The following is a 24,039-nucleotide window of genomic DNA, read 5'->3' as shown; positions in this document are numbered from 1 at the left end:
TTTTATGTCAATGTGACTCCGCCCGTGACAGCACATGCGTTAACAATACTGGACCATAGCTAATGTTATGATAGGCTATGATAAGGGGAGATAACAGTCCCATTCAATGGGGTGATCTCTATAGGTCGTTCTAAGTATCTGTAAACTACGCTTTAGAAACAAGCTCCAAAAAAAGCAGCACTGTCATCAGTGTTGGATTCACGTTAATGTGTATTATCAGACCTATAACCACTTAACTATTTCATTCTGTACTTAGTCTGCCCTTTTTTCCCCTCTACACCACACCTTTGCCAAAAATAGACAAGCTTACGGATCAGCTATTTTTGGATAAAGTTCTCAGAGTACAGAAAAGTATAGGGTCATGTTGTTAATGTTGAAAAAATAAGTTATCACACAAAGTATTTGGTGACCCCCATAGTAACTGAGGACTCCATAGGGTCGACATGCATTAGACAGCACTGCCATCAGTGTTGTGTAAGTTAAATGCTATGGTGTTAGTTTACAAATGATCTAATAATATACTGGATTCATGTTCATGTGTATTTTCGGATCACGGCGGAAAATGCATTACCGGTCGGGATACCAATTTCATCTGGAGCGAGAACTCACAGACTAGCATACAGGATAAACTGCATACATGTGAACTTGGAAGTGATGAAAACAAATACATTTGGGACACTGCTGGGATCTGATGTAAAGGAATGTTACTCTACTACTAGGCCACCCTCATGTGAGGGTGCCTGCACCAATAATGAGGGTCCAGATGACAACATACAGTATAAGCACATTCCAATGTTTCTAATGCTAAAAAAAACAATAAGATAAAATAGATACATGTTTGCCAATAGTGTCAGAGATAACTAATTTTCATATAGCCATCTTGGACATATGTAAATTAGGTGTCCAGACACACCCAATCATAAAGTATTTCAAACTGTTTCTAATTGTCAAACAACCTGAGACACCAAGTTTGCATTTGTAGCTCATCTGGTTCAAAAGTTATAGTCAACTGTTTTCAGGTGGCAGTCATATTGGATTTTGGCATATTGGATTTGGCCACTATTGGCGACGCCGACGCGTATATCTATTCTACGTCCGAGCATAGACATGGTAACGCCCCGCCTGCCTCTGATTGGCCTACCGACACTGCCCGTCTTGGCGGGCATTGGCGACCCCGAAGGTCGCCGGCTCAGGCGACCTAGATAAATCATTAGATTAGAGCATGCCCTGGGCTGCAGATGGCCCAAATTTGGTGATTTTAGACTGATTAGAGTGAAACATTCGTAAAGAGGAAACCTTTAGCTTAGTGACTTTGCAGATATAATTATATCATAAAACATACATTAACTTGAGCATTAACCACATATTTTATACCTATGGATGCGACGCGTTTTGAGCTTGTAGATCGGCTATTTTTTTTAGTAGGTTACTTTTACTTTTGGTAGGCTACGTATATTTTGCTGCCAATACTGTTGCACTTTTACTCAAGTAACATTTTTGAACACTGGAACACGGAAGCTGCACAAATGCTTCCGTCATTCGGAGATTGTGGAATAGTTGTCTAAGGGAGACTATTTTACTTAGTTTTAACAGAGCATTTTTATATTGTCGTATTGTATTTGCTATGTTTACTTAAGTAAAATATTTGAGTGTGGTGTGTGGGCCTACTTTTCTTCCACCACTGCTTGAAATGAAAAAGGTTTAAATGAGAAACACGCTTTAGTCAGTGCATGAGTTATTGTAGAGAACTACAACGAAAAGAATCCTGGGTAAAAGCTATGGCAGAGATGACGTCATCGGGTCGCGCCGCGGGTTGACAGAAGAACACAGAACAGACAGAGCCAAACAAAACAAAACAGCTGTGTGTGGATGACAGTTGAAAACTTGAAGCAGTGCTGCTGCGGCCGAACAGGCTCGCACTTATTGGTTCGAGTCCCGGTGCATCTACAACTCTCACACTGAAAACAAGGCAAGTATAATTTTTTGTATTAATGAAGCGCGCACGCTCCTGCTTTTAATTTTAGCTTTAGCGCTCATGGGTGCTAACTTCCATGTTGGCAGTGGTTGGTGTTAACCTTTAATGCAATTCAGGGGTAATGGGTCAAAGGTATTGATAGTCAGCCAGGATCAGGAACCAAATGGACGCGTTTACAGGTCTAACAATAATGGAAACAATGAACTCTACATGGGTGAGTAACTCTGACAGTGTACAAATATGGAACCATAATATGGAGACATTATGAATACATGAATTCTATTACACGTGTACACTCAGTTGGTTGATTGTTTTTGATTTTTATATTTTTTATATTTGGGTACAAAATGTAATCAAGTCAATTGCACACATGAATCATAACAGAATATTGTTTTTTACTACTACTACTACTACTACAGTATACTACTATACTACCACCAAGTACTGTAGTAGCCTAGTGCTACTACTACTTAGGGTGACCAGATCCAAACTGTTCACTTGAGGGACAGAAGTATAGCTTGTGTGGGAGTCGGACAGGGGAAAGGATGGGGTTAGCAACTTGCTATTAAATGCCTTGATGTCCTATTCAACCATATAGGGCCCCTGAAAATATCCCAATAGGGGCGTAAACATTTTTGTCGCTTCCAGCCAGCATCCTTGTTGTGGGGCAAGTAGGACCCTAGGAGAGACACAGATCAATCACTTTGCTAGAGTGACATGATGAGCTTGTAGCCTAAACAGTGACTTTACCATGCTATTACACTATAATGGTGCAGATTTTCTCGGTTCATACGTGTGCCAAAACAGAAGGACTTTAGAAGGAAAGATTTTATTGTCTGGACTTTCTATCAAAAATCAAGTTTCAAGCAAATGTGCATTGGAGGCGCTGACGGCGCACAGAACCATGGATGCATAACAGCAAAGCACTGGTCAATTAATTAAGCCACATACGCATTTATATCAATGCGGTTTCTATTTGAATTGGGTGTCTAGCTGGTCATGTCATGATTTTATTTATATATCACTATTAGTATAATTGTAATCCATCTACAACCTAGTAGTGAGCTTGCAGATCAGCTATTTTCAATGAACAGATTTAACTTTAAAAATCACCCGTTCAACATTGTATTGTATCTTGTTAAAGTGTTCTTGATTAATGTATTCATTCTTTAAATTAACACCCAGAAAATAGCCAAAACGTCACTGCTCTGCAAAATACGTAAAAGTAGGTCAACTGTCAATTAACTACTGGTAGCTTATTAAAATAGCCTATACCCTGGTGAGCTGCAGATCAGCTATTTGCAATGAACAGAGTTAACGTGGAGATTAATATGTGTAATAAGTGTTCTTGAATCATAGCCTACCATGTGTTATCATAGGCAAATGGGCAATCAAATACATTACTGTAGCCTACATTGTCAACATTTGAGCACTCGCCAGAAATATGTAAAATAAACATGGGGCATGAAAGATTTCTGCAGATGTTTCGCTAAGCAATTACATGTATAATAGTTTGTTTCTTCAATAAGGTATCAGTTGTTGTAGCCTTGAAAGTGGGGCAGTAGCTCTGGTTCAGTTTGCCCCACGACACAGCGAGGGGGCGGAGATCAGAGATCTATGACGAGTCGTTGCTGGAAACTATAGGCATAATATTGCCGATCATTTTGTTATTATTAAATCCCTCGGGCCTCTCACATTATTTTGTCTTAAAATGCTAATTTTGGTCATGGGTGGTATGGCCGACTTGGTACTCTAGCCTAGGGGATATTTCAAATGTTATTTTAACAGGCTTAAAAATATCTTGCAGGAAAAGACAACGAGGGCTTTGCAACAGAAAGCCAACTATTAGGGGAAAACTCTTAGGGCATTTTGAACACTAAATGGTAAATGGTGCATTTATATAGTGCATTTATCCAAGGTGCTTTACATAGATTGTGCATTACATTCACCCATTCACACACACACATTCATACACCGATGGCGGCGGAAACCATGCAAGGCACCAACCAGCACATCAGGAGCAATTAGGTGTTCAGTGTCTTGCTCAAGGACACTTCAACACTAACTCTGAGGGAGCCCGGGTTCAAACTGGCAACCTTGCGGTTACCATCCAGCCACTCTACCCCTGAGCCACTGCCGCCCCGAACACTGATGCCTGCCAGTCACAATGTGGGACAGGGTCTCAATTTGTGAAAAGTCTTGGAAATGAGGGACTGTCCCACGCATAGGGGGACATCTGATTCTGGTCACCCTACTACTACTATAGTACTAACAGTAGTACGAATACCAGAACGCTCGCCTCAAATCACAGTCGCCTCAGGCCTTAATCTGGCGGAATGGTAGAACGGACTCTGCCTGCCTGCTATTCCTAAACATAACCTCAGTAAACTGTGACCTCAGTAAAACACTGCCAAAACCTAACCTTATTCCTAAACCTATAACCTCAGTAAAACTATGCCTAACCCTAAACCTATTTCAAACCTTATCCTCAGTCAAACAAATTCAAGAACCGCCCAACCGGGCAGTCGGCGGGAAAAGATTAGGGAGAGCGTGTTTGAGGCGAGTCTTCCAGTTACCAGTAGGATGTACGATCGAACAAAATGTTTTGTTCAAGTTCTGTTTTTAATTTAGAAGACGTTTTTAGAATCGAGAATGGGTTAATGTGTTTATTTTTGTGTCTTGTATAGTAAACCAGACAGAGATGGGGGCTGTCATCTCACGATGGAGGGTAAGTGTGTGTGTGTGTGTGTGTGTGTGCGTTCGTGCGTGTGTGTGTGTGTGTGTGCGTGCAGTCGCGCACGCGTGCAAATCAGAATTATCTTTATTGGGTGACGCAGTGTTAAAGTCTCTGTCCACCACCACGGAGGTTGTGGATTCGAATCCACAGCGGTGACTTTTAGTCCAGCAGCATAGCTCGAAAATATAAACTAGGAATCGTTCAGTTTGTGATACAATTATATTTAGAAAGGCATTCCCAAAAGAGGCTAGACATGGGGTGCACTCACACTAGTATGGGGAAACAGAATGTGGATAGACAGGGGAGGGGGTACACTACACTCGCCCTGCGGGTGCCTAATACTTCTTACTAATAGTAGGACTTCCCTACTACTAGTAGGAAGGGGGGCCAATCAGAGGCAGGCGGGGGGCGGGTCTTTACCGGACCCGGCCGTAGTCTAGAATTAGGCCTATAATAACGCTGAGGACCCCCTAGGGGTCCCGGAACCCCTCTTGAAGACCTCTGGAATAATTGTGACAACAGGTCTAGGACAAAATGTCTCTCATGCACACTGACACTTGTGGGATTCATAGATGGATGATGTGTTTGACCCATCATATATGAACTGCTGGGGACCCCCCAAAAATACCACTGCTTTATCTGATATTGTTTTATTGTGTTTTGTTTTTCTTCTTTTGTTTTTCTTCTTCCCATGCAGACAAAGCCAACAACAGTGGAGCAGCTGGAGGACATAGACAAGGTACGCAAGCATGCACGCATGCACACACATGTACACACACACGCACGCACACACACAGCTGTTACATTTTTCCTTTTTCTCCTACTTAACTGTCCTTGTCAATCCAAGATGCTGATGCAATCATTTATTTCCAACCTAGGTTCTTGTAAATCTTTTGGCATTATTTGCAAATTGCAACGTTTTCATTGACACATACAAACAAATAAACATAGTATTTTATCCATGTCTTGTCTTTAGGACATCAAATCACTGGAGGAGTTTAGAGCCAAGAATCAACGTCTGTTAAAGGTGAAGTTTACAATATTATTATTCAATAACACTTTACTTAAATGGCGGGTCTATAGTGTACTATAATGCACCCACAAGGCTTCATAACACTCATTATAAGTATACATTATAAGTGTTGGTTATAATGCATTATAAGCTCAGTAGAACAGAACACTATAAAAAAGTGCCTTTGCTATAAGTTGTAAACATTTATAACAACTATTCCGAAGCCTTGTGAGATGAGATGCATTATAGACGCTACATTAAGTAAAATGTGACTACACTTAAGGACTTGTTTGGTTATTTACTGTACGAGTCAACCACTGTATCCATTAATCTACTGCTGCTAATTGTGTGTGTGTGTGTGTGTGTGTGTGTGTGTGTGTGTGTGTGTGTGTGTGTGTGTGTGTGTGTGTGTGTGTGTGTCTGTGTCTGTGTCTGTGTCTGTGTCTGTGTGTGTGTGTGTGTGTGTGTGTGTGTGTGTGTGTGTGTGTGTGTGTGTGTGTCTGTGTGTCTGTGTGTCTGTGTGTCTGTGTGTCTGTGTGTCTGTGTGTCTGTGTGTCTGTGTGTCTGTCTGTCTGTCTGTCTGTCTGTCTGTCTGTCTGTCTGTCTGTCTGTCCGTCCGTCCGTCCGTTCGTTCGTTCGTCGTCTCCTCTCCTCTCCACAGCTGTGGGTGGGTCGCTTGCTCCTCTACTCGTCAGCATTGTACCTGCTGACGTGTATGGCCGTCTACTGTCTCTACCTGCCCGAACAATGGAGCCAACGTCTGTTCATGGCCCTGCCCTTCTTCTGTTTCCCCATACTGTGAGTGCACCCCATGTCTAGCCTCATTCTGTTTCCCCTACTAGTGTGAGTGCAGCCCATGTCTAGCCTCAAAAGTAAAACACGTGTGAGAGCCCATTGAACATCATGAACATGGAATGGTGGTCGCGTCAGGAGTGGAACGATACAGGAAGAGAGATGTGAGCATTCTAGAAGATTCTCCAACATGGATATGGACGGGAGGCGAGTTTTAGCGATCACATGATTTCCTTGTTCCTGGTCTCACAGGGACTTGAATTGTGAATCATAGAGAACGCCCAGGGTTCCCGCGGGTGCTTAAAAAGTCTTAAATAATTAATTTGTCTTGGGGATGGGGAAAAGTTTTTAAACAAATCAAGTGCTTCCTTTCTCATGCCTGTGGCGTGAAATGCCCATGCCTGCAGCGCACACAGTAAACAAACATGTTGATAGTGTGGTGGAGTTTTCCTTGGGAGGCAATGTTGCTGCAACAGTCTGTAATGATGAGTTGGCTTCATGCAAATGCCGTCCATTTTCTGCCTCTGACTGGGACGTGACTGGGACAGAGTGAGTGACTGAGAGTCATAAAGTCACTATGTAATTAAAACTCAAAGCGGAGAGTCTCTTCATCTGTGATTTACAACGGCTGCTCATCACAATACATCTCGGGTGCGTTCACGCACCACTCTCCTCTCCCGTGCACGTACACTCTCCGTAACCTCAGTAGTTAATTTAACTCTCAGTGGAAGGAACAGGAACTTGCCCCCCACCCCAATTCTGCTGTTAGCAGAGAGTAGTTAATAATACAACTAATACCTCTCTCTCTCCCCCCCCCCCCCTCTCGGTCTGTCTGTCTGTCTCTCTCTCCATCAGGGTGTTTTTCATGAGGAAATTGTTAATCTTCCTCTTCTCAAAACGCACAGAGAGAAACAGTAAGTTTCATATTTAACTGCTATTTCTCAGTGATACATTTTTTTAATAGATTCTACATAGTCATGTGTTGACATTGTGTTTCAGATGATAAGCTGGAAGACCTGAAAGTCACAAAAAGAAAGATAGTAAGTGCCACATGGAATGTGAAATGTGTAGCGCAGGGGTCATCAATATGTCTGTATGCGGACAAATGTGTCCGTGGCAGGACTTCCTCAATTCTTTATTTTGTTTTTATGTTAATATCTTATTTTGATCACAAGACCCAATTACTGAATGTCATACTCCAGGTTTTCTTCAGAATATTTGTTGGACTGATTTACTATGACGGCTATGTATGGCACATTATGAGTCCACTGGTATTAGTGGTTGTCAAACGTTTTATTTTCAAGGACCCCCATAACTCTTACAAATAGTAAATTTGTACACACACGACTCAGAGTTCTAGACCTGTAATAGTCATTCAGGGCTAGCTCTTTAACCCATTTTGGGCGAATGGGCGGGAACCCCCCGTTGGTGTTTTAAGCATTATGTTATACTTTAGCTATTGAAAAATCGCAGATCTACAAGCTCATAGCGCTATGAACTTGTAGTTCTGCTATTTTTGAAAAATCGTGAAAATGTGGCCCAAATGTTTGAATATATTCTTTCAGAGCGAACGTTTTTAACTCAAATCTTTGCTACTGGGGGGGGGGGGGGGGGGGGGGGGCTGGGGGTCCCTGGGACAACATCTTTTCAGATGGGGGTCGGCGGCAAAAATGCAAACAATGTCCACCATAAGCCAACATGACGATGACCACTGATATAGCGCCATCATGTGGTCATTAGGGTTGGAATTCGGAACCGGGTCCATTTCAGACCCGGTTCCGACATTGCGGATCCGGAGCCGGTTCCATTGTTTTTTTTATTAACGGTTCCCCAAACGGTTCTCATCAGTCGTCATTTAGCTCCGCTGTGTCTGTACATGCTTGCATGCAGAGCCAAGTTACTGGGGTGACTTCTACTACAACAACAACCTTTGCAGGAAACTATGGCATCACAATGTGATGCCATAGTTTCCTGCAAAGGTAGTTGCAACTTGCACCAGTTGCACGTCCACATTGAGGAAACATCTCAAAATCAATCAACTATAGAGCTCCGAAGTCTGACGTCACTTTCAGTAGAGGGTGTCAATCTCCAGGTTCATGTATTTGTTTATTTGCATTGAGATCCCCAAACGGCGATTTTAGGTCTCTTCATATAAGAACTGTGTTTGAAAAATAAACCGACCACCTCTGCGTTTCTGTCAGGGGAGTGGCTGTGCGTCGTTAATGATGTCCATTCATATTTGATACAGCCAGTTTCTAGAGAAAATGGAATTAATGTGACCGCAAAAGCCTTGAAACTACATATGAATGCAATGTCGCTGAGCATATACGTCACGCCCAGCTGTCAACATATTGCGTTCCTGAGATTCCTCGTTGACGTAAGCTCAGCTGGTGGTGACTCGACTCGTACTAACCACGATACATTATATATCAATAAAATAAAAATAAAAATAAACGTAATTAACGTTCAGTTTCTGTTGTGCGACGGGCTGCGGGCAGAAGCAGCCTACCCGGAAATGTAGTCTCTGGGTTGTTTGGCTCGTTTCTAACGCTTATTTTGTTACTCTTTTGTACATTTCCACCTTCAGTCGATGCTTCATATCCATATGAGTGAAAAGGCCGGGGTGATCGGTTTATTTTTCAAACACAGTTCTTATATGAGGCGATCTAAAATCCCCCTATGGAGAGTACAATGCTTATAAAAACATACATGAACCATGGCGCTCACTGCCCTCTACTGGTAGTAGAGGGCAGTGACGTCAGGACTTCGGTGCTCTATAGAGCCATGAATTAAATAAAAATCAATTTGTCTGCACTTATTTTTACAACTTATAAGCAACTCAACTGCTTTTGATTTGGTTCTAAATTAATCGCGCAACTGTTGAGAGCCCAGCCTTTAGGTGCATATATACCTCCATACATTGATTACTTTATAAGTAAGTTTGCAGAAAAAAGCACAGGAACATAGCCTAGAGTTCAATACAAGGTCTGGAGGAGGACTTTATAACCCAAGAAAGCACTATGGCTTGTTTCCATTAGGGTAACTGGGGTCCTTCATATTAAATTAATCTGAACATTAAAGACACAACATTTGTCACCACAACAATATCATTATTGCAATGTGTACTGTATATTTAATATACAGTATAAATTGCAACAATGATATTGTCGTGGTAGCTAGCTGGTGGTGGTGAAGTTTAAATAATAGTGTTACCTCATAATTGTAAAGTGCAAATACAATAATTTAATTTGTGTTTATTAAGTAGTTGGTTAGGTTAGTTATAATATAAGCATAATATATGTCAGAAAAAAGGGGAAAAAAATATTAGGAACCGTTAAGGGAACCGTTAGGAACCGGAACCGTTAAGAGGGATCCGGTAAGGATCCGGAACCGTTAAAATCCTAACAAATCCCAACGCTAGTGGTCATAAAGTCATGTACAATATATATTGCATTCACTTATTCACACACACTGCAGTGGAAAGTGGAAACCATGCAAGGTAGTAGTACCAACCCAGGGGGAAATGGGGATTGAACCAAGTGGCTGCTTGGGAACTCCCGTCTGCCTTTTTAGGAATACATTTCTCATCGTTATAAGCAACTGACAAAAGAAGAATCTACTAATTGTAGCTAATTGTAATTGTTTTAGTCTTTGCAAAAAAGATGAATTGAGTTAAACGCCACATTTACATGTAGGCCTATCAATGGAAGAAGAGAACCTGTCCGTTTTTGCAGTGCAGTGCTGTATTCTAGTCAAAAGACTTTCCTGATATGTGCATTATTTGTAACTGGAGGTGTCAGTCGTATTAGATCAAAGGATCCTGTCTCTGTCTTCAGTGTGGAACTAAAGTTGTGTGGCGTGTGTTTCCAGCTGGAGGAAGTGATGGAGACAGAGACGTACAAGAACGCCAAGATCATCCTGGAGCGCTTCGACCCTGAAGCCAAGAAGAAAGCTGTGAGTCAGATTGTTCTGGTCTGTCTGACCTCGACTGTGTAGTCCTAAAAAGAGTAGTTCACCCAAAACGGGGTGCATATGTTGGTTAGAGTCTTACCAACATATGTGCAGTGTTGTCAAACTAATGCCTGTCTGGCTGTTAGTATGTCTAACCGTTAGACATACTAACAGTCAAACCAATGCCTGTCGGGCATTAGTTAGCTGGCTGCTAGCCTGGCAGACCAGGTTAACAGCCAGGTTTAACTCAACCTGGTGCCTTAACTAAGCATTAATCTGATCACAAACAAATGTCCACACTTGACTGCATTAAAATAACATAGGTACACATTGCCATGATATGTATAAGCCCTATATACTGTATTTCATTGTACATCAAATAACGAAAAATGTATAGGCTGCACAATCTCATAATGATAGCTTGTAGATTGGCTAAATTCAAATAATGCTATTAAACACGTCACGTATTATACGTTTTTATACAATTTGTTTACAAAGTTTTTTAATATGCATTTCGCCTCGGCAATGTGGTTGCACAATGGTGCGTTCTTTTGCTGCATTTTACGGATCCGAAAGTAGTAGGCTATCACTAGCTGTCAGCCTGTCAACAACACACTACTAGACCCCAATAGACGGCTGCAGAGAAAATCTACCCCGGTCCAAAAAAAAAGTTATATGGACGCAATATTTTCGGAGGCAGTATGCAAAGGTGATTGACATAAAGTGAGGTTGATTATATGTTTTTATAAGTCCTCCGAAATTCACTATTCGGAGCGAATTTCGGACCAGTGTACAAACACCTTAATTGGCTTTTCATGAAATCATTGCCCATAACATTTTAGTGTACAAGAAAACATTGTATATAAATATTGTGGTGTCATAATGTAGTTATTAGTGTATTATTTATATTTTGTTAGGAGCTGGAGGCCACACCGCAGCGTCCTCAGATGGCCCCTCGTCCAGGACAAGGTACACTAGCAATATAATTCAATAATAATTATTATAAAACACTAAGACCTTAAAGGCTCATGCAGGCCAAAGGGGCCGTGACACTTTGCAAAATGTAGACAAACTTTCAAGAACTTCCCCCAAAAAATGAAAATAGCAGATCTACAAGTTTCACGACGTACCTTTGAAGATGCACGCAAGCCATTCACAGTTTTCACACCTCGCTAACAAGAACCTGTCGATCGATGCCGAGTGTCACAGCTTGAATTAACAAAAATGACCGCCCTGGTTGGATGCATATCGATGGTGACGATCCATTGTGTCGACCTGCTAAGTAGCTTACTGTAGGTGGCAGATGTTCTGTTGGAAGCAGTCTAAAGAGTTGGATACCATTGGCTGATGGATTCACAAACTAATTAAATTACAGAGGTGATGTTTGGTTTGCAAGGTAAATCACAACACTAAAGTTTCGCCAATATGTAAGTGAATAGAATACGATTATTTGATATACAGTTTATTGTGGGTTAATAAATAGGTATACATATTAACAACACTGCCAGCTATTAATGCCATAATTCTTATGGTAAAACCCTTATTTTGAAGGTTCCGCCGAAACCCGCAAAGCGGAACCGGATGTATAATTACGATGTGTGTGGTGACATACACTAGGCTTTTAATTTATTTCACCTGGAGACGACATTGTGTAACCGTTAGTTCTTTGGTTCAGGGCCGTTGAATAAAGCTTGTTTTGACCAGGGGCGCAATCTGGGAAAGGAATCCGAGATAAAGGCATTTGAAAAGATGTAAACAACGAGCGGATACGTGTGGCTATCTTGTTTCCGGTTCATTGTCTGTTTAGTTCATTGCCTAGCAACCTAGCAACGTGCCATGTGTGCAACATAGCGCCCCACTACTCTAAACAATTCCACAGCACAACACAGTAATACATGTCCTCTCGCTCTGGTCTTGTCAGAGCTTCGTCACAGAGGGAGACCTACACCCATGGGCCCCATTGGTATGGCGATGACCCCTCAGCCTGGAGGAAGACCCCCGATGGCACCAGGAGCCACGCCTACTGGTAAGAGAGACAGACACACACACACACACACACACACAGGTTTTCAGCTGGGGGGACTGGGGGCTCAGGATGATGTCAGTGTGATGTCACATGTTTTCTTACGTCTGCAGGTATTCCTCTCTCTGCTCCAGGGGGACCCCCAGAGCGTACTGCTATGTCTTCCTTCAGCCCCCAGGGGCCAGTGCACAGAACTCCCTGCTCTCCTATACCAGGTGTAGGTACGTACGTAGGTGCTGTTTTATGTCGCCTTTTTATGTAAGTGAGATTTACTTTGTATGTCTGTTGGCGTCTCGACTTTATTCACCTCTCCTTTAGAATATATATTCCTTCACAGGAATATATATTTTTAGAGCACCATGTCTATGGACTTTAATGTTTGTTTATTGCATGTGTCCCTGACATAATACTGCTAACAAATGGTATACTTCATATAACTGTTAGTATAATAACTAGTGATGCACGATATTATCGGTAATATCTATATTGGCTGATATGTCATTAAAAATCGCTATCAAACCGATATCAAAATAGTTCTGATAATTGTCACAGATATTTCGCCGATATTGATGCAATAATTACCGTATGTGACCGTTAATGTTTTTGAAAAAATGCAATGGGTATGTATAATATATCTCTGCTGTCGCGAGGAAACCTCTTAACTCCAAAATCTTCATTTTTCAGGAAATGGAAAAACAAATTTTACATTTTTTAGAAATTGAAGAAAACCATATATTTTTGAAACAAAGCAATACTGCCTCATCAAAGTTGGTATTGTGACTTTGTATATTATCAGATACTTGCATGTGTCATTATATTATCACCACTTTACCCGAATACAGCTCAAGTGGAGTTAGGTGGTTTTCTCTGTCAAGATAGTTCTTATCAATCAATCAATCAATCAAATCAAAAACCTTAACTTCACTGATGGATCTTCAAGTTTGATCATCACACATGCATGCACGCACACACAGTATTTGTCTGTCTCTCTCTCGCTCACTCATGTTTCACGGGCATACACACATGCAAGTTTGATTATCTTCCACATTATCTCTGTCACTCTCTCGCTCACTCACATCATGTTGCACGGGCACACACACACACACGCAAGTTTGATTATCACACACACATGTGCGCGCAGCACGCACGCGCACAGCCTCTTTCAGTGTCTGTCTGTCTGTCCCTCTTGCTCGCTCACATGCGCACACGTCAGTCTCACAGACAGACACACACATGCATGCACGCACTCACACATTGTGGGACCGACACAAACAAACATGCATGCACGCACGCACACAAAAGTAAAATCCCGTTCCTCCCATTCGCATGGTGGGATCTCATGGTCTGCATGCGATTGCGACGCTGCACCGCTCTGCAGTCTGCACAGTGAAACTTGACACAAGACTTAACTTACTTTTCTTTGTGCTCTGGACTGGAGTAGCTCGACAAAGGTGAAGAAATTACAATAATATATCCATTTGAAACGTGCAATATGGGCTCCGCCATGACAGTCAGATAGTAAACGCTTCGCAATCGCATCATCAGTCTCTCACACACACACACACACACACACACACACACACACACACACACACACACACACACACACACACACACACACACACAGTCGTTCTTTTTGTTTATATTCCGTGCGGCGCTGAGCTGCAGTCAGTACCCCACAGAGCAGTGGAGTTATGTGTTTCTACCGACAGTTTGAGGATCAAATGGAGTTGCGAGCTTCTTTCAGAAGCGCTTTTTAATACTTTCTAATGGTTAAATATATTCACAACAACACACAGACGTAAAGGGTGTTCACTGTTCAGTAGCATTGATTTATGGAAAAAAAACAAAAACCTTAAAATTGGAGTTGTGAGGTATCCTCCCGACTGACGATATATAATTATATCAATATCAATTATTTATAATCAATATAAATATAATATTTAATAATGTAATATAGCAGTATCGGCCGATGTGAACCTGCATATTATCGGATATCGACCGAAAGGGAAAAAAAATAAATATCACCGTGCATCTCTAATGATAACTTCATAATACTGTTAACAAATAGAATAATAACTTCATAATACTGTTAACTAATATTAGTATAATAACTTCAAATACTGTTAACTAATATTAGTATAATAACTTCAAATACTGTTAACTAATATTAGTATAATAACTTTGGTGTTGTGTTTCGATACGAGCACATCTACTGTCACTAGCTTTGCTGCGTGACCAACACCAGCTCTTCAGAATCAAAACTAACTAAGTCTGCCTACAGGATGTCAAAACCTGGATGGTGGACATACATTTTCTGACTCTCAATGAAAATGAAACTGAAATCATAATATTTGGCCTCAACAGTATCTTACCATGCAATATCGCAGATGCTAACTCCTTATATCCGCGTGTGTGCTTCCAGGTCTGCACCCCCCAGGTCCTCCTCTATCCAGACCCATCCTCCCTCGGGACAGGGGAGCTGTGGACAGAGTTATAGAATATCTGGTTGGAGATGGACCGCAGAACAGGTACACTATATCCATCCATATAACAATCAATCAATGGATTTATAGTATCTTTTGTTCAGGCTGGACCTCAAACTCTAGAGTAGGCCAGTGTTTTTCAAACCTTTTATTTTATTTCAAGAACCGCCGTAAATAACTCTTGCGAACTCCCTTCCTCGCAAACTCCCAGTAGGCCAAGGAAAAACCTCTATCCACAGAAAATCTAAAATGTACCGTGGTCTTTGTCCGCGGTACATTTTAGATGTTTTACACACCATTGTTCCACCATTTTCTTATTTTGATCATAAGACCCAATTACTGAATGCCAAGGTTCTCTTCAGATTATTTTTGAGTGGTGTAAACCACTCCAACAACTGGCTTTGTTAGTTTACGTGTCCACGTGTCCACGTGTTTGTTCGTACCAAAAAAATGAGCATGGTTGCTATGGTCACTCAGTTCACACGGGTGTGATTTCATTACGTCAGACATTACGTCAGACCACAGCTGATCAGGCTACATACCTTACACCACTCAGTTCACACGGGTGTGATTTTTTTTATTACACTTAAATACGACACAATCTATGTCACATTAGGAGTCCATCTAGTACTAGTGGTTCTCAAATGTTTTATTTGCAAGGACCCCCATAACTCTTGAGAGTGTACAACTGGAACCAAATGAAGCCTGTTTCGGGCCGTTTCTGTACCTGACCAACGGGCCCAGCAGGGCCGGGCCCCTGGCTCACGTGCCGTTATATTAATTTTCCGATGAATTTCACCCAGAATGGATTTGCTTCCGCAGCGCAGCAGCATGCTCCGCTGTCCGCTCCATAGTGACATGACAACAACCCCCCGCTCTGGTGTTCTGTCAGAGCAACAAGCAGTCACAATTTAAATACTACAGGGGAATTTACCGCCTACCAAACGAGTCAGTTGGTTTTGTACAGTGCAGAAAATGTAAGGGTTCTTCAGTTATTATTATTGTGGGTTTGTTTTTTATCATGTACTGTACAGTAGCGCAAGAGCAAAGCGCTGCTGATTGACAGTGCAGCAGCTGTTGCGCGCACTGTCTGTGAATGCACGCGCAGCGCCGCGCTAGGAAATGTGTCAGGCTTCGGACCTGGCTCGGGCTGTAAAACTGCAGTGCCACAACGGGCTGGGCCGGGCCTGGGCTTAACTCCACAGACCCAGGCCGGGCCAGGGCCCATGTTTTGGGCCCGTGCAGTGCTCTAGGCTCGGGCTGCTAGAATCAAGTGCTGATATGATAGACTGGCTGATCAGGAATCAGATTACTGCAGTGAAATATATGGGGGAACAAAGTGATCATGTATTTCTTTACTTATTCCATTAAATAATAGGTGCTGCTGCTATGGGGGGGGTCCGTCATTTTGAACCGTGAAGTGCATATAATCTAATTTCGTGTTGCATATTCTTATTTACATATGCGGGTTTTTTGCGACTCATCCATTTGGTTACACTGTTCGGAGCTACACGAAAACAGTGTACCTCATGATGTCATCCCAAAGTATATGGAAACGGGACTCCTGGGTCTTTTTGTGTCATCCTTTTAGCATGTTTAAAAACAGGTGGGTTGCGTTCAGTTCCTTGCTGGTGCTGGACCAGAGGTAGATATATCCTTTTAGCACAACCTTTGACCCGTTGCTGTACTATTATTTATTCCTCTCCTCTCCTCTTCTCAGATATGCTCTGATATGCCAGCAGTGTTTCTCTCACAATGGAATGGCTCTGAAAGAGGAGTTTGAATATCTAGGTGAGAAACTCACACTCTGACACCGTCCACACACACAATGATAGTTTTACAAGCTCACAATGTGTCGCGATGTTGTAGAGCTGCAATCTTTGATATGTTCATTATTTTCTCCCTCTTTTTAAAAGAAACCAATTAAGACCTGAGGCCGATTATATAAAAATGCCTTCTTCCAAATCTTAGCTATTGCTGTCGGGCAGAAACTTTTTGTGTTTTTTTTGTAAATTGACGCACCTACTACAGTGTCACACAAAAGCATCAAAAGCAGATCTACAAGCTCAAAACGCAGTTTGTCATTCTGCTATTGCTTACTGCTGTTTTGGAATTTGAATCCTGACAAGTAAGGGGGCGATCCAAAAATAGAACGCTAAACGCAACATGTCTTGAAAAGGTAAGATGCAGTATAACGAAAAAGCCTAAAGAGGCTAAATGTGCGTGTGTCTGTTCGTTCGTGATGTGGCGATGGAAGGGTTGTGTGAGCGTGTGTGTACGTCCCTGCTTCATCTCTCTCTCAGCAAAGTTGTCCCTGGTCTGAAAAGCGTTGAAGACTCCTGAAGTGGTTCTTTGTACTGTCACAACTTAAACGTCATAACTTGTCATTCTCTCACTGTGTGGCCCCTCCCCTTCCGGTGGCAGCGTTCCGGTGTGCGTACTGTTACTTCCTGAACCCAGCTAGGAAGACGCGCCCCCATGCCCCCGTACTTCCTGAGTTCAGCTTTGAGAGGAGGCTGAGGGCGGAGTCACCTTCACCAAGACGCGCCCCTCCTTCCGGGGCTGACACCGAGGAGAGTGCGCCCCCGTCTGGAGGTACACACTCACACACACTCACACACGCACACGCACACGCACTCGCACTCTCTCACTCACACACACACACACACACACACACACACACACACACACAGTGGTGGAAATTAACTAAGTACATTTAATATTACAAAACATACATATATTACATTAACCACTTCCTTTCTCCATTTTTAAAATAGTAGATCTACAAGCTCACAATGCGTCGCGAACTCGCGATGCGACGCATTGTGAGATCGGCTATTTTCAAAAGGTTTGTATACATTTGAAAACTTGAAACCAGACATTCTGCATAATGAGTACTGCTAGTTTTGGTACATTTTGATGCCAAATTGACAATACTTTTGCACTTTTACTCAAGTACATTTTGAATTCACGACTTGTAGTAGTATTTCTGCATTGCGGTATTGATACTTTTACTTAATTAAAGAATGTGATTACTTTTTCCAACACATGCACGTGCACACGCACCATGCCATTCCATTCAAGTATAGACAAGTTAGTTGTAATCATAACATCATTATAATCCATCACCATGCCACTTGAAGATCTGTTCTCGTCGACACCGTCGCGCGACGGAGTGTAAATTGAGCTTAAGACGAGATGGAGAGGCAGCAGTGCCTTTCACACTTGACACGCAACGGACTTTACGCTGCCATCTCCTTGAGTTCAGTTGGTGTAATGTACACCCCATTCAGCCATAACGGCTCAATGTGTGAACAAACAATGATTATCCAATGTTTCATGTACCGGTAGTTCTAACTTTCACGAGTAGGCCTAATAAGAGCTTGAATGTCCCTTAAATACAAAGTCAGAAAATTGCTTTATTTACAATCTGGTCTTTAATCAGAGCTACATAGTGCTTATACAGTAGTTAGTTCATTAAATTCCGAGGAGGACTCATCCATTTGGTTACACTGTTCGGAGCTACACGAAAAAAAAGGGTGAAAGGAATGGGCAACGATGGAAGCCACGATGTGACGCGTTTTGAGCTTGTAGAACTACTAGCTCCACCATTTATATAAAGTTATTAAATAAAAACCCGGAAAAAAAATCTGATATTTCCAATGTTTAATGACAGAAACACAATGAATCGTTAATCGTCTATTCGGACAAACGAGGTTGCGTCACAGATGGTTGTTAACGGGACTGCTGGTTCTCTCTCTATAGCCAAGGCTCCTACTCCATGGAGTTCAGTCCACAGTTTCACCAGTACCCAGATCCAGCAGCAGACCCGCCCCCAGAACCAACTTCAACACAACCCAGGTCCCCCCCATTACCCCCCCCCCCCCTCCCTCCCCCGTTTGTATTGTCTTAATTCACTTTAATCTGGATTGATGATTGGATTCAATCTATGATTTAGAGATTCTAGAACAGGGGTTCTCAAAGTGGGGTCCAGAGACCCCCAGGCCCAGGGGCCCTTAAGGGGGGGTTCCACCCCCCCCCCCCCCCCCAAGCAAAATGAATTAATATAGCATCAGTTTGACCACTTTAACCTTATTTACATTGGCTTTGAAAATAGACGATCTACAAGCTCACATGTTGTGAGGTTGTACATCTGCTATTTTTTCCAAATAACACAAATCTTGTACAAGGGTCCCCTGGCACAAAACATTTTTCAGAATGGGGGTCCGCAACCATTCATTTGTGGCTCCTTGACATGGAAAAAGTTTGAGAACCACTGATCATAACCCCTAACAGCTCCCCACTGAGGGCTAATCTGAGCAAGACATCTGCTGGGTGCATGAAGAACAGCAATTTCCCGCTCGGGACGATCAATTCAGTTTATTTTTTATATATTATAATTAATTCATATTTACGGTAATGGGTTATAGCGTAATAACTCTGCATCTTGCTGATTCTGATTGATTGCCCCTTTAAATGTTGGAATGATGGTGGTGTGGGTGGTAAGTCTGATCTACCATCATTTTTAGGGATGCTCGACCATGCAGTTAATTGGTTATTGAATGTTGGCCAAAATGTAAATATCGTGCATCCCTCAATGAAATGCATACAGTACTAACAACAATTCACAGCTTAATTGCTTCTCTCTATTCAATTTAACACTTTGAAATCTGCCTGTATCAAGGAAGATACGCCTACTTAAAAGTAATACTGCAATCTACAACTTATTTTTATTAATACAAATGTATTATATATAAATAATAATAATTATTATTATTTGTACGGTATATAAAATAATAATAATTATTAGTATTTGATTTAATTTGTTTTGTTGTGTCCCGGTTTCACTCCTGTAGATGAGAGAGAGGCGGAACAGGAAGAGGCAGGGCCTACACAGGAAGTGGACAATGAGAGCCAATCGGATGACACGCAGGGAGCGACAGAGGACAAAGTAGAAGAAGTAGAAGAAGAGCTGGTTGCAGAGCGTGAGGAAGAAGAAGAGGTGTTGGAGCACGAGCCAGCTCAGAGCGCCCTTTCAGGCCAGGAGGGTGAACTGCAGCCACCTCTTTCACAGGCAGATTAGATTGACATTGGTTTCTCAAAGTGAGGTCCGGGGACGGTTCCATTTGGTTCCATCTGTACACTTTGATTCATTAATTGATTGATTAGAAAAGGTGACTGAATGATTGTAGTTTAAGAACAGGAGACTCCCCCTGTGTCTCTGAATAGACTAGTTGGCTGCTATGTTATTGTACGTATGTTAAGTTAAATTGTTTTGCTGTTATGTTATTGTAGGTAAGTTAAGTTAAATTGTTTTAAGTTTGTTTAAGTATTTAATTAGTATGACTTGTTAGTGGAGAAACCTTAGGTCTTTCCCAGGTTATTTCTGCTAATGATTTAGTGTGTTGGAGTGTTTGGTTCACAAGGGGGTTTTGAGTCTGAAATGCAATGAATTCCTCTATCAACCAAATGCATAATGTTTTGGATTTAGCTCGTGTGTACAACAAAACTGTTTCTTCCCAGCCTAAAAACACAAAGGTGCTCGTCTAAAACTCTTCCAATACTTCCAAACGGCGAGTTGAAAATATGATAACTCTCAACAAGCAGAAAATGCCACACTCCCGTTTTAAACAATTAAAAACATACACCGACAATAGACTATTCGCAAATTCCTAAGCTGGAGTGGGGAAAAAACACATCTTGGTGGACACGGTCCCTTACTGACCTTAACTGAACCCAGCCTAGATGTTTTTGACCCATTCCTCTTTCATGTGCCTACCCAAAGATAAACCTCTTGTGAATCAACAAATCACTCCCATGTGTTTACATGCACTGTCTGAGAGTGTACAAATGGACCCTTGTGGCTTACGGGTCATTTGTACACTGAGTAAAACAAATAGGATTACTTAGTCACGACGTGATATGATCCTATTCTGTTAACAACGTGTTCATACCTGACGTCTTGTGTTATACATTTACAGTACCTGATCCATAGACATTGAGTAATTCATGTAGTGATGTTTACATGCATATTTAAGAATGAAGGATAACTGAATGTTTATGAACTATTATAGATGCAAACACCTGCATTGTATAACAGCGTTCTAGTTGCACTAGAAGGAGTAGACTGAAATAGAAGAACATAGACAAACCAAACGGCTAGCTACAATAGTAGTACAGTGTTTTCGTCCAAACTATTCTGCACGGGTAGAAGTAGCCTTGCCGAGCCATGAGGCCCATAGGGCAGGAGCCTATATCTCCTGTTTCTGTAGCGTGAGGCAGCTTGATGTACAAGTACACCCCCTGGACATGACGCTAGTATGTCGCAGGGATTTACCCCCAATCCAACCCTTGATGCTGAGTGTCAAGCAGGGAGGCACTGGGTCCCATTTTTAGAGTCTTTGGTATGACCCGGCCAGCGATTGAACCCCGACCTCCCAGTCTCAGGGCGGACACTAACCACAAGGCCACTGAGCGGGTAGAAGAGTAGGGTTAAATACATGAAAAAAATAATGGTGTGAGGTTCAACATAAGGGTCGTATTCACGGGAGGGAAAGCCAGGCGTCAAGGATGTTGTCTTGTCACTGCATTAGCGATTCCTACAATACAGGTGGGCCGTGGTGGCTGTTAAAGGAGAGCACAAATCTTCGCCCGTTCATTTTTCCCATAGAGATTTCCGAAAATAATTAATTATTTTTTGCCTGAAACCAAGCCATCCAGGCTCCTGGTGAATCATGACAAAACATTTGATTATGTGAATGAATACAGTATATACTGGGCTATATGTAATACCCTTTGATTTGCTGTGTTATGGTTATGTTTCACCAGGAGCCTGGATTAAATGGTGCATTTATATAGTGCCTTTATCCAAGGTACTTTTCATAGATTGTGCATTACATTCACCCATTCACACACACATTCATACACTGATGGCGGGGGAAACCATGCAAGGCACCAACCTGCACATTGGGAGCAATTAGGGGTTCAGTGTCTTTCTCAAGGACACTTTGACACTAACTATGGGGGAGCCCGGGTTCGAACTAGCAACCTTGCGGTTACCATCCGGCCACCGTCGCCCCTTGGCTTGGTTCCAGGCTTAAAATGATTATTATAAATATTTTCAGACATCTCTATGGAAAAAATGAATGGGCGAAGAATTGTCTGTGTTCCTCTGCATGCATTACGTCCTTCCGGTGATTGGTGAAACGCTTCACTGTCAGGTGAAAAGAAGTGGACTGGTGATGTCCCATTTATCGGACGAGACGCGTGTTTGCCTCCCGAACGAACCAACCAGTAGCGGTCAGCAGCAACAAGGGACTAAGTACATGGGAAATGTGTATATGTGACATAGGACATTGTAATGACTAAAGGAAGGAAATGGGTGGAATTTATTTTAATTTTTCAATTAACCTTATGTGCACTCTGCAAATACTTTTTTCTCTCTTTATTCAAAATCGCGTTTATGTAGGTATACAGTAGGTGTCAACCTATTTTAAACCTATTTTCCCATCCATAGATGAGATTAATGTTGTAAATGTTGTCCCTTTCCCTCTCTACATCTAGCAGGCCTTGATGATTTGATAATTTTTACCTGTTATTTAGCTTCATCAGTTACGATGTAGGACAATGCTGCCCGATACAAAGCCAAAGTACAGTAACCACGTTTTTGGACACAGACTTATTTGTGTATCCCAAAAGTCAAATTAGCCTCAGGAAAGAGACATAAAATCGACTTTTGGGATTACAGAAAAGATTACAAGACATATCCATTGAACTCAATGAACAAAAAACACTTTGCTTTAGGTGACAAAAGTTCTCAGAACAGTAGAATAGTATGTTGCCTACACTAACACACTAATTTCTATTTCTATTATATGCCGGATAACACATTTGGCTGACCAATGGAAACAATTTCAAGTTTTCAGTTAAATTATTTGCATAGTTACTGCACTTTGGCAGAATAGATTTAGCTTATCCATTGATGTTAGTGTATGAAGGATTTTTAATTGACAACAATAGGGCTGCTGATGTTCATGCCAGTCCCTGTGCCACATAATTATAATTTGCCAAAATATGTTTTTTGTTTAATTCTGAAATTGCACTGAGTTTCACTCGCTATTTATTTAAGAATATTTGTGCGTTTTTAACTTGCTTGTCACAACTTTGCCTGGTTTTAAACATTGTATGAAGCTTTAGTCTAAATTAGAATCCAGCATAGAACAAATCGAGGATTAATTCCCATTGGTCCAAACCGCGAATCAGCCATTGGCAAAATAAATTGCCTGCCGGCGGATATGAGTCTGATGGGTTTGATGGGTTGTAGTGGTTAAAACTACACTAGTTCTGTAAACAATGGATTACATGATTTTATATGTAGCCTTATATTAGTGAATCCCCCAAATGTTGCTTTTTCCCCCTGCAGTAGTGCCTGCTTTTCTCTTGTGTTAAAGTCAGTTTACCAGAAGCATCTAACCTAATGTTTGCCAAACGCTGGTTGTCATAAAGTGAACGCATGGCCGGCCTAATAAAGTTTTTTTGACCTTGAAACATGGAGCATTACTTGTCTGCTGTTAGTGTTTTCACAGCCAAGGGGTGTCACCACAGGTGTTTTTGGTGGTGGTATTTATTGCAAGCTCTTGACTTTCACTTTATTGTACTTTTGTCTCCACTACATTTATAGGAAGGTACTCTAAAGGTCATTACACACTGGCGAATTAGCGACGCGAATTAAAAATTCGACACCGGAGCGAACACCGGAGCAAACAAATAAAGAGCGAAAACGGTCGCATTTTCGCACATTCGCACATTCGCCACTGATGTGGAAGCTTGCATTGACTTCAATTGGTTTTAAAAAAAGGCGAATTATTCGCACGAATAATTCGCGTCGCTAATTCGCCAGTGTGTAATGACCTTTACTCTGACCAAAACTTACTAAATAGATTATGAATTAATTACCTCTTAAGACCTATTTCAAATATAGATGCCAATCAGCTATTTAAGGGACCAAGAAGTCACAAAGTGGCTTTGGTCACTTATTGTTTTTGTGGGTTTTTTTTCTTCTCC

The 24,039-nt window shown here is 41.7% G+C and overlaps 1 protein-coding gene across 2 annotated transcripts; it reads left to right on the top strand.

Moving 5' to 3' along the window:
* Positions 1 to 1,777: 1,777 nt before the first annotated feature.
* LOC306931634 (endoplasmic reticulum junction formation protein lunapark-B-like) lies at positions 1,778 to 23,530 on the top strand. 2 transcript variants are annotated; one of them, XM_079513120.1, is made up of 16 exons: positions 1,778 to 1,969; positions 4,663 to 4,703; positions 5,410 to 5,451; positions 5,689 to 5,739; positions 6,386 to 6,522; positions 7,372 to 7,430; positions 7,516 to 7,556; positions 10,387 to 10,470; positions 11,385 to 11,436; positions 12,389 to 12,493; positions 12,604 to 12,711; positions 14,916 to 15,021; positions 16,697 to 16,767; positions 17,401 to 17,571; positions 18,742 to 18,837; positions 19,833 to 23,530. In XM_079513120.1, the coding sequence occupies exons 2-16, from the start codon at positions 4,677 to 4,679 to the stop codon at positions 20,057 to 20,059; spliced, it is 1,377 nt and encodes a 458-aa protein (XP_079369246.1). In that variant the 5' UTR covers positions 1,778 to 1,969; positions 4,663 to 4,676; the 3' UTR covers positions 20,060 to 23,530. The 2 variants fall into 2 exon arrangements, with proteins under 2 accessions (XP_079369246.1, XP_079369247.1); XM_079513121.1 differs by lacking the exon at positions 18,742 to 18,837 and having other exon boundaries at positions 1,779 to 1,969.
* Positions 23,531 to 24,039: the final 509 nt, after the last annotated feature.

This window comes from Electrona antarctica, assembly GCF_951216825.1.
Source record: "Electrona antarctica genome assembly, chromosome: 10".
NCBI lineage: Eukaryota > Metazoa > Chordata > Actinopteri > Myctophiformes > Myctophidae > Electrona > Electrona antarctica.
Note: the sequence above shows the minus strand (reverse complement) of the source record. Positions and strands in the feature narration are given on the sequence as shown.

Bases quoted from the DNA above. Each gene is read 5' to 3' on its own strand.
- LOC306931634 (XM_079513120.1), top strand. From the start codon at position 4,677: ATGGGGGCTGTCATCTCACGATGGAGG. The intron at 7,431-7,515 runs GTAAGTTTCATA...ATTGTGTTTCAG, and splicing joins AAAACGCACAGAGAGAAACA to ATGATAAGCTGGAAGACCTG. The intron at 7,557-10,386 runs GTAAGTGCCACA...GTGTGTTTCCAG, and splicing joins AAGTCACAAAAAGAAAGATA to CTGGAGGAAGTGATGGAGAC.